Source organism: Diospyros lotus, chromosome 8 (genome assembly GCF_014633365.1).
Source record: "Diospyros lotus cultivar Yz01 chromosome 8, ASM1463336v1, whole genome shotgun sequence".
Classification (NCBI taxonomy): Eukaryota; Viridiplantae; Streptophyta; class Magnoliopsida; order Ericales; family Ebenaceae; genus Diospyros; species Diospyros lotus.
The window spans coordinates 38,328,614-38,342,802 of NC_068345.1; the positions used below are offsets into that span (position 1 = coordinate 38,328,614).

Sequence of the window (14,189 nt, forward strand, 5' to 3'; positions counted from 1 at the left end):
TCTTCAATATCCAAAGGAGATTCAACTATTAATAAGAGGAGAAGTTCCAATTCGTCTCAGGATAAGCCCTCAGCGGAATCAGTTCTGGAAGTTCTTCGCCAATCCAGAAAGCAAGTAAAAGGTAATGCAACTTGCACCTATCCTGCTATTTTGCTGGTATCTTTGTAAGTTTGCTTCATCTGCAATCCGCAAATTCTTTCTTCTGTTTCTTGTAGCTTATTATACGGTATCTGCTGCAATATGGTTCAAAAGTAATCTCTGTAAAATTTTGACAGAAATGAAGCATGCATGCACCGGTAGCTTTGCAAATTCTCCTAAATCTGCAACCCACGAATTGATTCATCAGTTTCAGGATAGCTAATTCAGATTCTTGAATTTTAGGGGAAGAAACTTCGAGAGGGAATAGAACATTGACCCGAAGAGAGGTGGCCTTCTACAAAAAGAGAAGAAAGTGCAGGAGTATCCTTCAGAAGCAGAGTTTAAGCTTACTCGGCCGCCATCAAACTTTGTGAAGAGGTCCCCGATTCCATTTCCATCCAACCCAAGGAAAAAGGCTGCCGAGCAAACGATTGAAACGAGTGCTGGCGAGACAGAGTTCAAAATATTTGAGAAGATGAAGCTTACGGAACTTAAAGAAGTGGCCAAGACTAGAGGAATTAGAGGTTACTCGAAACTGAAGAAGAGAGAGCTTGTGGAGTTGCTAGGGTCCTATACATAATGGTTGGCAAACACCATGCGGCACACTTCGTTGATGTTCATTTTCCCCAGATGAGTTGGTTTGTTTTGATTACTCGACTTTTCAGTTCCATTTTCAGATGGTTCAGTAGAAACAGAATGCAATCACATATTTGGACGTCCTATCAAGTAGAATTTTGGTTAAAACTGCGTGTGTTTCAGATAAAAGAAACAAATAATTCGTGGAAAGTCTCCCCATTTACTGCCCATTAGAAAGGCTACTAGAATTCAAGCATGAATGCTAGATACCATAATTCTACTTTCAACAGAGACAAAAACAAGAAACATAGGATATCTCAGCTTTGCAAAATTTGGAAATTTGGATAGTTAATCAAGTGATGTATCGGGAATATCATTTAAGCAGCAAAGGCCAATGCAATGCATGGATATACACATCTTATATTGACTGATATTCATTTACGCAAAACTGCTACTGTAACATGCATAGATAAGTCAATATAGTGGACTTAGACAAGCTCGGATGGGGAGATATAAACAGAACCATTGTGAAAACAGGTAGTGGCCTTTGGGTCTGCCCCACAAAGCAAATTTAAACAAAAAAATGTCATTCCGTTTGCCGGAATCGAACCGGGTCTCTCGGGTGAGAGCCGAGTATCCTAACCGACTAGACTACAACGGAACTTGAGATGATTACTATTGTTATAATATATAATTTCTAGCTGCATGTTTGAAATTCAGACTGTTATCCAGATGATTTCTACCTTCCAAACACATTGCTGCAACAGCTAGTAGCATGCAAGGATAATAGCAACATCCATCCTTGTGAAATCTTTCTTGCATATAACCATGTGATATTTTGGTATCAATTGGCATTTTACTGCAACCGTCACACTGTTTTGTTTTCAAGAGAAGACAAGCTTAGTGGCAAAGATAAATTTGCTTTCCTGATGGAATATCCCACTTTAAGTTGTAGTGTAATACTCCAAAAAATAATGATAGTAATAAAAGTGAAATAATTATTTATATGTTGTTTGTTACGTAATAAACAACGCAAACTAATCTGATATTATGATATAAAAAACAAAGGGCAAGAAAATAAGTGTTGATATCGTCAATTTTACTAGTGGATAAAATCAGAAAAAAATGTTGCATTTAATGTGACATAGATAGGATATATTTGTATTTCTTAAAAAAAAAAAAAACTAAAGAAGCAAGACGTGTAATACTTGATTTAGCACGCCGGAGTAAATAAATAGGAACATAATTGCCCATAAAAACCGCGAGGAAAGAGGAAGGAGACATGATTGCCCTAAAGGGAAAATTTACACTGTAGGTTGCCAATGTGTTTTTGTTTTCGATATCATGTTCCCATTTATAGGTTTTTGCTTTTACATAAATAGCTATGTACTATTTGGTATCACCTTAATGTGATATTTTGCTAAGTCGTTAATTTGTATTTTGATTTCTGTGTATTTTTCTTTCTCCACACTACATGAAATTATCGAGACTTTCTTTTTAAGACTCATTCGTTTTAAACTGAACTTAAATTCATTTGCTTTATTTCAAATAAAACAGATCCGAGAGACCTAAAAATTCTCATGTAGAAACAAAAAATAAAGGGAATGAAAACATACAAAAACAATTGCAAGGCTCCTGTCACACCATCTCTAAGAGTCCCAACACAGAGTAAAACAGATATGAATTCCATTACAATATGCCTAGTGAAGTGCAAAGATGCTGGAGGCTTGAGAAGGAAACAATAAAAGGGGGAAGAGAAGAGAAGACACGAAATTCCAAGCTAATTTTTATCTAACCGTCTATCCTACTGCAGTAAGAAAATCTATGCCAATTCCAAGCCAGAGTCCATAAACAGGCGCAGCAACAACTTTGGTATTTGGACCTGGACCCTTCGTCCATCGCATCAGAACCAAAGAGGTTGCCTAAATTATCATCCAATGGCACCTCCTCCTCGTGAATCATTAGGAGGTTCGGCAACAATCCTTATTTGCTTCTATCATAACATATTTACACGGAAGAACCACGACAGCACGAAGGCTATTAGCAGGCATGCCATGAGGAAGTTACAAAATGGCTTCCCCCGGCAACACCTTCTACGCCCATCAGGCAAGTTAATAGCGATAGCATGAGATCTGCTTGGCTCAGTCCACTCTTCAATAAATCTGTAATCGCCAACACCTGTAACATTTCTTGCCGTCTCACCACAAATTTCACACTGCCTGCATAGCGTTAAGAAAAATAAATTAACATTAACAAAAGAGAGACACGTAGTTAGCATTCTGAGCTATTGTAGAAGAATCCGCCATTTGTTTAGGGACTTCAGGCGTTGACACATTTCTCAAATAACCCAAAGAGTAGATGATCAACGAAAGAATTTATCCATTGAAAGTGATTCAACTCATACCACGTTTTTCTCTTTTTTCTTCTTGAGAGTCGCTGTTACCCACTTACTAGGATGGAAATATGCGTTGCCGCGTAAAGGTGCAGGTCTGTGTTATGATTGCCATTTCTAAGTTTTACTAGTAAACAATTATGCCTACAATTGTAACCATGAGAATTTGCTCCCTTCCATATTAAAGATGCAATGAAAATGTAAAAAAAAAAAATTCATATAATTGAACCCCATGAATTTATTATTAATCTGAGTTGGAAATCATGCAATTCTGTTTTTAATCTTGTTCGAGCAAAAAGCATATTTTCCGCACCACACATCATTTTAACTTGGAAACCAGAAGTTTCCATTTTGGCTGAAGGCTAAATGAACAATTCCAAACTTAGACTAGTAAAGGTATGGTTTTGGAATTCACATCTATTTAGTTCCTAAGATATTATTACTTCTTCTGCTTACAAATTTGGAAGTGCTCATTTTCGTTGTATAAATTGCCTCTCATTTTCAGATAATAATCATACTTTACAAACCCTTCATTATGAAACACAGAGACACGACAGAAGACAATTCTGATTGACAACCAAGTTTCAACAATGCAGGAAGAAGATAAACAATCAATAACTAAAGAAAATACATTTCCGCGGAAATAAAGCAAGCAAGCTAGAATACCAGGAGTATCCACATCCTAAAATAATATTGAAAAACATAAAGTTGAAAGAAGAGAAGATTATACCTGTACCCTTTAAGCTTAAACCAGGTTTTGCACAAGTTGAATGCACAATTCCGAGGTCATCTTTACATCCACAACCAAGCTGCATCAAACCATCTTTGGCATCCGTCACCGGAGTGACACTAGTAGTAGCAGTTGTCACCAGTCGTGGTGGTGTTTCGGATGCCGAGGGATCAGAACTCAAATGGCAAATCCTACAAACCCTTTCCCCATCCAACTTCTCGCCAAATTGTCTATTTACGCCACAGTTGACATCAATAACACAAGATTTTTTATCCTCTTTTGAGTCCTTTATTTTCCTCAACACATCTGAATGCCCATTTGAATGTCCATTCCTGCTTTCCCCTTCCTCATCAGATTTCATCACAATTACAGTCTGAGAAACACCACGATGATTCTGATCAATTGAATTCCTCGGACTCTTACAATTCCCTGGATTGCCCAAATCAACTGGTTTCACTTCCACATCAATTACCTGCCCATCACTCGATTCATCGCCCATGACTCCTAAATGAAACAGTCCAGAAATTAGCCAAACACTTCGAAACCCAATCAGAAATAACTGACATTGCTACTTCCAAATCGAAAAACCCACAAGCAAACTACTCGATTTAGAGAATGTTAAGACAACGAATCATAGGAGAAGTCAACGAAAAACCAGTGAAGTTCTTAGAAGAATCGAACCTTTTCCTCCTCCGAGGAATAAGATCACCTAACCAGGGAGCAACTAAATCCTTCCCATCAACGCAGAGATTGGCCGTTCACACCCGCCACATGGTCGCACAAAAATGTGCTTTTCTTCAGTAAATCGGAGGGTTTGCCTTTTCTTTCTTGATTCAACTACTCCCTGTCTAAAAAGATAATCATAAAAAAGCGAGGACGGAATAACGATTGACCCTTTCTCTTATCCAATAAGGAACAGCCAGGAGTGCACTTGTAAGCTATGTGCGCCCCATCTGTTTGTTACTTCGTCTACATCTTGCTTTGTCGGAAAGGCCTTCCATTTGCTTCGCTTCCAGGCGCTTCATTTGCCCTTGTCACTTCACCCAAACTATGGGTAAGAGGGGTATGTTGGATTGTGATATCCCGTGAGCGTGATACTAAAAATTGGGATATAAAGGGTTACGAACATGGTAGCGGCAGAAGTTGCCGAGGGGGCAAAAATGTCTTCTAAACCCATTAGCAGCTGCATTTGGCTACCTGTCGTCATTCTAGACAAAAATATTACCGAACATCATGTGGAGGGTGTTGAATTTACTTCAAAAGTGGGTTTTAAGGTCATAATTGCAAGAGAAGAAGTAGAGGGAATGATCTGAATGAAGTAAACGAACTAACTACTGTTGCGATGCCTTGAGTGGCGGAAACGGCATCCTCATTGGATGACATACTCTTGACCATTAATACGACTCAACTCACTATTAAGTATACAATTGCTCGAATTATAGGATCATAAATTATTCTCTATCGCTGTCGCGTATAAAACTCACGCATGATAAGATACAACTGAATTGTGATATCATAATTATACATTGAATATTAGGAGGTAGATACGGGCAAGTTTGAGGCTTAAAAGAGAGTTGAAGAAATGCTTGGAACAATTGTTTAAAAATCTGAATGTGATTCATCTCTAGCGAGTAGATATCTCACCAAGTGACTGAAACCCAATCTGTTCCCTTCAAATGGAGGAAGCACTGACCCTTCAATAAGGACAAACGATTGTCCACCCCATACACAAAAGTTAGCAACAGCATCCACCATCTAGGGATGTGTGGTGCCAAATGGTTTTGCACGCACCAACCAACCAAACAAACCAGATTGATATCATTCGGCCTTTCTTATCCATGGCTGAACACAACTTAGGGCAACTACTTATTGCTAACATCTTATTCTAACCACCCCTTGATCACATGCATATAAACAGAAGCAAAGTGACAGCATTGGATATATCTATTGTTGTGAGTACTTGCTTCTTACACGTGAGGAACCCTTGTGTTACACTCAACAAGCATGTCATGAGTTAGTTTTGTATTAGTTGCCAAAAATTTTCCCAATTATAGTTGGAACTACCTCAAAATACATTCAGTGTGCTAATCCCTTGGAGAAATTTGTTTCGTCTAAACATATACACTTGGCATTGTTTTTCAGACAGTGTCTACCCTGTACATGGTGGACTGATATGCTAGTCTTGCTCCATTATCAGCGGGAAGAAAAAAAGGTCTATATGCTATGTTGATTCTGAACATGAACAACCTGCATAAGGAAAACTGCATTGTCACCTGGGCCCAGAAAGCTCAATGGGTTCTATAATGAATGAAGACTCTTCATGGACATCAATGTAGTTTCTTGCGAAACTACAACTTCGACCCTCGATGTTGTTTCCACCATGTGATTCCTCCATTTGTCCGGGTTGCCCAGCAATACTTTCTAGGACCTTCAAAGCCTGTGACATCTTTGGCCTGAGGTTGGGACTTGATCGAGTACAATCCAAGGCGAGTTCTACTGTTTTTTCTAGCTCTTCAGCACTAAAACATCCCTTCAGATCCCTATCCACCAGCACCTCCAGTCTTTTCTCCTCATACAAGGTTCGAACCTGCATCCAACAAATAATATGACATGGGATTCACCAACAAAACAAAATGGGGAACAAAGACTGCAGGGCCAAGTTGTGCAAGAAGAGAAGCCTATACACAATGGATGCCTTGTTGGCAAAACAATGTGGTGTCGAGCAGCAACATTCCATTTTCCAGGGTAACCATAACAAATGAACAGCATGGAAGGAAAAGTCATCCTGTTAAAAATGGTTATAGAAATCTAAAAGGATTAAAATTGGCAAAAAATAATTAGGAAATCCAGGGAGAAGGTCAAAATCAAGAATGAAGACCCAGTGTCATCATCATCAATCCTAACCAAGTTAAGGTCAATGGCTGAGTATTGAGGATATTAACTGACTTGTAAAAGTCACATTGAGAATACAAATCCATTCCAAAGAACAATGTGGCAAAACTTTTTACACCGGATATCCTTCTTGATAAAACCCTCTCGCGAGGGAATGAAGAGAGAAAATTCTAACACCATCTTCATATAGAAAAATTTCATGAGATGTCGGTTAATGGAAATAATTGAATGGAGACCACTGTAAATAAAATACATCTAACAAACGAACTGACAAGTAGACATGGCCGAACCGCAGAACTCCATCTTGAAGACTCACAACAGTATTTAACTAGAAATTCTGAGTATAAAATAGTAGGTATTAAAGAAACATGTCACGAATCATTTACAAGATAACCACAGTTATTAAAGAAACGTGTCAGGAATCATTTACAATATAATCACATCATTGTGTTTTCTACACAGATAAGTTAAAGGGCATGCGCATGGCAGTCCCAGTGTAAAGGCTCCTGCCAGGCTTGCCACGGTGGTCAAACAAACAAAGTTTTACCCCTATGTATAGACACTGTTATATTTTTCATGTTCTGACCAAAGACACCTAGGGTAGAATGGAGTAGCCTTGCTCCTGATAATTTTACTTTCCTCACTGAAAACATGCAAATAACTACTCTGCACAGAGGATAATAAAACAAGGCACTAACAGACACATCATATACTTACCCATTCAAGGATCATTCCCTTCTGAACTTGACCATTTCCTGCATCTAATGCCTTTTGTCCTGTTATGAGTTCCAAAAGCAGTATGCCAAATCCAAAGACATCAGTTTTGTCAGAAGATTGCCCAGTTGAAAGATATTCTGGTGCAATGTGTCCGACAGTACCCCGCACTGCAGTTGTGACATGTGAGTCTCTCAGATCTAACAGCTTAGCCAGGCCAAAATCCCCAACTACTGCTTCAAAGCTATCATCAAGAAGAATGTTTGCAGCTTTCACATCCCTGTGAATTATTTTTGGATTGCATTGCTCATGTAAGTAGAGAAGTCCACGGGCAGCACCAAGGGCAATATGCATGCGCTTGTTCCAATCCAAAGATGGCTTCTCCCGCCCAGTATCTGCCAATAAAAGTCAACATAATAAGCACAGAGAAAAGTAAACAAGGCAATGGTATCTGAATTTAATTTTGACCATGTATAAAGAAAACATGGGAACCCCACAGGTGGATCGAGTATCCCCTCAACACTTCTAGTGTTGAAGGTGTTCCTCCTATCCACAGCCTATCCCAAGACCAGTTAAAGGAGAGGGTTATATTAAGTAGCCGACAACCAACGTAAAAATCATAAGATCTTGTATTTTAAATTCTTCTAAGCCTACCCAGTGGAATTGAACCTTGTGGTTGTTATTGTTGATAAAGAAACCACCAGAGAGGTAAATAACTTGGTCTCATGCAATCTTTTACCCAGGATATTGTTGACTTCCATCATAACATGCAGAGTAATAATAATGCATAGAGATGGGAATCACACAAATCAAGTCCCTCTTTGCTGAAAATAATATAACTTAATCAAAAAAGACACTTTGATAGATTGTTGAAAGAGGAAAAAGGAAAAGGTACTAGGTATGTATTGTAAGTAATGTACAATGAAACAATTAACTTTCATGTTTGGAGCAATTTACAAAATAAAAAATCCATGACAATATAGTATCTTATACCTACCAAATTATATTTTGTTAAGAAAATAAAGAAGACAAGTTACAACATCTGTCATCTGAGTGTACTACTAAAAATATTTTAGATAGCTTAAAGAAATTAATCTTGTTGAAATAATATTTCAGATAGAGGGTTGCATCAGGGCAGGAATCCAGTGTAAATTTTTTCCACATTGTTCATTTGCATGGATTTGTAAATTGCCATTATGAATGCTATGCCATGCCACCAACCCTAACTTGGCTAGATAAGGTGCAGTTGATGATGACAATGATGATAATGATCCTTCAAACAAACAGAGATCCTTCTTCTGGCCAGGGAGGTTGAGAGTACATAAAAACAAACCTCTTAAGCGATCAGCAACACTTCCATTTGGCATATAAGGATAAACAAGTAGCCTCTCATTAGCTGTCATGCAGAAGCCATATAAACGCAGAAGGTTCCGGTGCAAAGCCAAGCCTATCATCTCGACTTCAGTCTGAAACTGGACTTCTCCAGTAAAATTTGGATCCTTCAGCCTTTTGACTGCCACAATTGTCCTGTTTGGAAGATATCCTTTATAGACAACTCCATATCCACCTTGTCCTAAGATGTTTTTAGGACTGAAATTGCTCGTAGCAATTTGCAGTTCCCGGAATGAAAATCTCTTCAGATGACCAATATCAAAGTCATAATCCTGCTGCACTGCATATTCAAATTACCATATAACCTTATGGCACGTTTCATCATATATATATGGTTATATAAAAAGAGAATTAATGTCATTGAGAAGGTTACCATATGATGTAAATAGAAGGCGAGATCTGTACCAATGCACCCAACAGACAAGCAGCATGACAGAAACCACAAATGTGCAACTGACTCCTACCACAGCCGATATAACCCATCGACGGTGATTGCTACCTTTCCGATCTGAAAATGTGACTGCAAGTACACAGACCTTTTATTTTAGTTGCAATTGTGCTATAGGTAGAGCTTGACAGGTTCCCTGTATCTTACCATTGACAGGCTTTGCACCATTCATGCAGATTTGTGCTGAAGATGAAGAGCAGAGAAAGCTGTTCCCCGTAATACTACAAAGGAAAACACACTTCACATTGTTGAAAACAAGCCAAAAGAAATGATTTATCACATGCATCATAAGAAGTTATGGAGAAAAATGTTTTGGTGGAGAATAAACCTGAAATAAAATAGATTAACATTAGAAACAAATTAATGGTAAGATTCATCATTACTGGATTCATTTTAGACAGCACCCTTTTTATGATCTGATGAACATGGGAACTAGCATGACGCACATGGTAACTGCTATTGATTATGGATATTGATAATGAAATGGTAAAGGTGCACACAAGTTGATAATAGTTACATTTTGATGAAATGGAGGTAGACCTAGTGTTGGTGATAAAAGCTGTAGCCAAGCATGTCCACAACCAAAAGCAATGCCCACCCAAACAGAGGTGATAAAAGTAGTACAAACCTGTGCACAATTCAGGAGATTTTAATTTATTTAAATGCATGCAGCTGAAATCAGGCACCTGTTTATTCCAGCTACATTGGCTAAAAAATCTATTGGAATACCAGACCCACCATTATCAATTAGATTTGTGCAAAATAAGGTGGTTGGATCGGACCACATGGATGGTATATGGACTTTTTCAAGATGACAAAGAATTTATTCTTTGTCATCTTGAATAGCTATTTTCATAGTTTTTAAGGCAGCAATTTTCTGGTGTCAACAAAGCAAAATTCAATGGTCATGTCAAATGCATAATCACCAGTATGGGACCATAACTAATACAGCATGGCACATCTGTGTATCCACATGTAAATGATGGAGAAGAAAACAATGCCATTGGCATTACAAACCATGAAACAAAGCAAGATCTCTCATTGCATATTTGCAACCAAATTATTCAGGAAAAATTAACACGACGACTTTTAGAGGTCCCCAGATACTTTGGAGTTCACAAAATGAGTAAAGCATTCTCAGAAAATATAGGAGGAAGTCAAAAGCTGCTTCTTTTATAAAAATAAAGCTGAAGGGCTGGCATGTAAGATGGGAAGAAAGTTCTCTTTAGGCTAACTAGCTTACCTGTAGCCTTTAGCCAGTATTTTTGGAGTAGGACCGCTGAGGTTATTAAATGACAAGTCCCTGTGCAATATTTTGGAATAATATTCAGCATTTAGTTATGTTTATTTGTGACATGGTATAAACTTTATATTCAGCAGAATACATACAAGAATGATAGACCTGTAAGATTTGCAACAGGTCCAGGAATCTGTCCAGATAAATTGTTCCTGCTAAGTCGCCTGCAACTTGTCATGATAAAGGACTAATTCATCAAAAATAAAGGATCAAAACCAATTTAAAAGCACTTTGAAAATTGCATCTGAGAGAAACTATCAAGTGCACTCACAAGTAATTTAGACAGGTCAAGAAACCCAAAGAGCTTGGAATTTCACCACTGAGCTGATTACCAGAAAGGTCAAGGGTTACCAATTCTGAAAGTTTCCCAATCTCAGATGGAACAGAACCAGACAATTGGTTGTTTTGCAATAACCTGAAAGAGGACCAATGGAATCTGAAAACGTCCATAGAAGTTGTAGACTTGCAGTCCATAAAACAATAAAAAATTTAATGTATCTTCTTCAAGTAATTCAACGGAGGAAAAAGATCTCATGTCATCACAATTACTTTTCTCAAACCATAAAATTTGAAGGAAGATATTATTGCAAATTCAGAGAGATATGAATTTGATTGATATTGGAGGCAAACTCTAAGGAACTGGAAATGCAATGATAAGATATGAAAAAGGCTCCTATTAACCTTGAGCCTTTGACAGGGTTTGTACAAAATGGTTACACAGCACACCTATTTTAGGGACCAGAGAAAGTTGCTAGCCACTACATTAAACATAACTCCGATCTAACTTCATTAAATCTAGCTTGCAAGTATCACATTAGTACCAAGTATTTCTACAAACTACTTATAAACATTTCACCTGATTTTTCTAGACATACCTTGTCTAAAATATAAACACAAGCCCAACTGTGAACTAAATCAATCTTATACTTGGCCCATTTTTCAAAGTGGGCAAAATCAAATTTAATACCAACCCCATAACTTTGTGGGAAACTTAAGTGAGACAAATTTATTTGAATAGAGAATGTTTCATAATAGCAGCTACAATCACGACAAAAATGTTTCATGTTCATGCTGTCCAAATAGACCTTGATTCATGTTTTTTAATAAATATTTTTGGTGGTGAGGGGGCGGAAGACAAGCAAATAAATCAGAATGCACATATGACATAAGAGTATTTTCTTAGGGTTATATTGTCAAATCAAGACAACTAAAATAAATGAAAATTTTCAAGATATCTGCAAAGATAATCATATTATGTTGTATAGAGATATCATGTATCCAAGAAATAACATCTAATCAGAGCAGCCTAAAAAGAAATGGAACTGCCGAAGTAACTGAATGATAAATAACAAGGCCATTCACTATACAATTAATATTGAAGGCAATAAGGGCATAAAGTGAGAGGATAAGCAGTAGAATTGATAGCCGAAGAATGGAGGAGATAAAGTTATTCTTGGAGGATTGTACCATGCCTTGAACCACTTAATGTGCGCATAGTTTATTCAATCTCTAGAAACTTAAATGAAGTGCAACTCAATTTGTTCATGGGATGCCCAACACAACATAAACACTAACAACAATGCACAAAACTGTAAGAACTTGAATTTGGCTGTTTCTAATGTATCTAATGATTCTATGTATTCTTTATCTTTTTCTTGATTCGGAGAAGGCTTGCTTCAAGTTGAGCTGAGCTGAGCCTAAAGCTTGCACAGAGATGTTGCGCCTTTCAATTGTCAAAAGTGCAGCAACTTCGGACTGATTGTGGATAACTTCAACTAAATCCGACAATGGGAGTACTAAGATCATTTATACACAATAGTACGAGACAAAAACCCCCTTTAAATAGGTGATTGTGAAGTAAGTACGATGAGAAAATTCATTTAGGATGCAAATGCGAAGAGATAATGGCTCACATTGTCTGAAGGTGGCTCAAGTTTCCAATACTCGGCGAAAGTGTACCTGACAAACCCGTACTGGCCATTTCACTGGAAAAGAAGGCCAGAAACAAGAATCAATGACCATAACAACATTCAAGACCCATTCCAAAAACTAGCAAAACCTCAGACTCTGAAGAACACACCAAAAAGCCAGTCAAAAACAACAAAGAGAAGCCCCCACGGGCGTAGCACTGTTGGTTCTCAGGTAGCAGATTGCACCCAAAAACAACAAAGAGAAGCTCATTTATTTAGGTAGAATAGACTTACAGGGAAACCACAAAGCCTTCAGGAGAGCAAGCAACCAAGTTCCAAGTGCAGGGATCAACAGAATTTATATCCCAGCCATCAAGCACGTGGCGTTCATCTGTCATTTTACTCTTCATAGACATCAACGCAGCCACTGGCGTACACAGAAAACATTGAAGAAGATGAGCACTGTTTAGATTCGAAATTTCATCAAACCAAGTAGTGGGCACTTCATATTTCACCTTCATAGTTAACACCCTTGGGAGAGAGGAGGCTGTCAGAACCTTCAACGGCAGCAACCCAGAGCAGAAGAACCAAGAAAGCCAGCCCCAGAAGAAGCCCCATAGGACTCTGCAGAGTGCGAAAATCACAAAAACGGAGTGGGAAGTGGACGAAACAGGATTAATACTTGAGTTTTGGGAATCAACGAAGTCTCAAGTCCTTTTAACCAAGTTTATTGTATTTGGGACAATAAGAAAACATGAAAAATGTTATTGGGAGCCGCAAAGCGGAATTTTTTTTTTTTTAACTGTTGGAGGGAAAAAATCATCGAGATTTGGGCACGGCGGAGATGGTCCCCTTGTCTACGCCTTTGTTGAACATCAATCGTGATGATTCGGTGTGGCGAGGCACACCATAGAGTTTGTTTGATTAGGGAGCTTTAATTACAAGAATCATAGATATTGATAGGGGATTTCAGATTTGAGATGAATATCCTTACGCTATCTTCAATATTTGTATTCTCAATTATGTTAAGAAAAATAAATTGTAATTATAAAATTTTACTTTACTATACAGACGATTCATTAAATATCACTTGTCAAATCGCTCCAGCCAGAGACTTCAGACTTGCCGCTTGCTTCTATCGCTTTATTTTAAGAAACAAAGTAAAAGTAGAAGAGAAAAAGTACTTCCACAGTTGTACTGTACGCCCACCGTAATTCTTCGAGATTGAAGGCTCAAATTAATTCAACTCTACCGTCGGTGGAAAGGAAGACTTTGTCTGCGCGCGCGTGGGTGTCGGCAAATTCGTGGCCGTCGACGCAGGGACTTTGGATTGGCGAGCCTTCAAAGATCAAAGTGCTAGTTGCGTTGGCGCGAGAATTGATGTTGTCCCCGCGGACACTGTGCGACGTCGCTTGGCAGATTTCAATTCAAGGCTTTCCCGTGGGATGATGCAAAGAATTCTAAAAGTAGGACCCTACAGCATCTTTTCCAGATCTGTTTGTTTTATTGCATCAGCATGTCTACCAAACCAAAAAAAAAAAAAAAAAAAAGAGACTGAAATTTTACAACCAGTTTTCCTCGCAATGGAGGAAAATATTTACAAACTTGCAGTGGAGCTGGAGGCTGGAGCATAATTAGAAATTAACGATCCGTTTGGTTGAGAATTCCATAACTTCTTGCCTGATCTCCAAAACCGTGAT

The 14,189-nt window shown here is 38.1% G+C and overlaps 2 protein-coding genes and 1 non-coding gene across 12 annotated transcripts in view; all 3 read right to left on the bottom strand.

Moving 5' to 3' along the window:
- Positions 1–14,189, bottom strand: part of LOC127807543 (nucleobase-ascorbate transporter 2) — a 30,788-nt gene that overhangs the window by 3,807 nt on the left and 12,792 nt on the right. The gene's annotated exons all lie outside the window — the stretch shown is intronic.
- On the bottom strand, positions 1,304–1,375 carry TRNAE-CUC (transfer RNA glutamic acid (anticodon CUC)). Its single transcript has one exon. It is a non-coding gene; the product is annotated as a tRNA-Glu (tRNA).
- LOC127807542 (probable LRR receptor-like serine/threonine-protein kinase At5g45780) lies at positions 5,599–13,242 on the bottom strand. 2 transcript variants are annotated; one of them, XM_052345475.1, is made up of 11 exons: positions 13,005–13,242; positions 12,784–12,916; positions 12,493–12,564; positions 10,851–10,994; positions 10,672–10,749; positions 10,526–10,585; positions 9,430–9,503; positions 9,208–9,354; positions 8,776–9,114; positions 7,446–7,837; positions 5,599–6,423 (listed from the first exon to the last, which is right to left on the bottom strand). In XM_052345475.1, the coding sequence occupies exons 1-11, from the start codon at positions 13,105–13,107 to the stop codon at positions 6,106–6,108; spliced, it is 1,860 nt and encodes a 619-aa protein (XP_052201435.1). In that variant the 5' UTR covers positions 13,108–13,242; the 3' UTR covers positions 5,599–6,105. The 2 variants fall into 2 exon arrangements, with proteins under 2 accessions (XP_052201435.1, XP_052201436.1); XM_052345476.1 differs by having other exon boundaries at positions 5,601–6,423; positions 10,672–10,743; positions 13,005–13,240.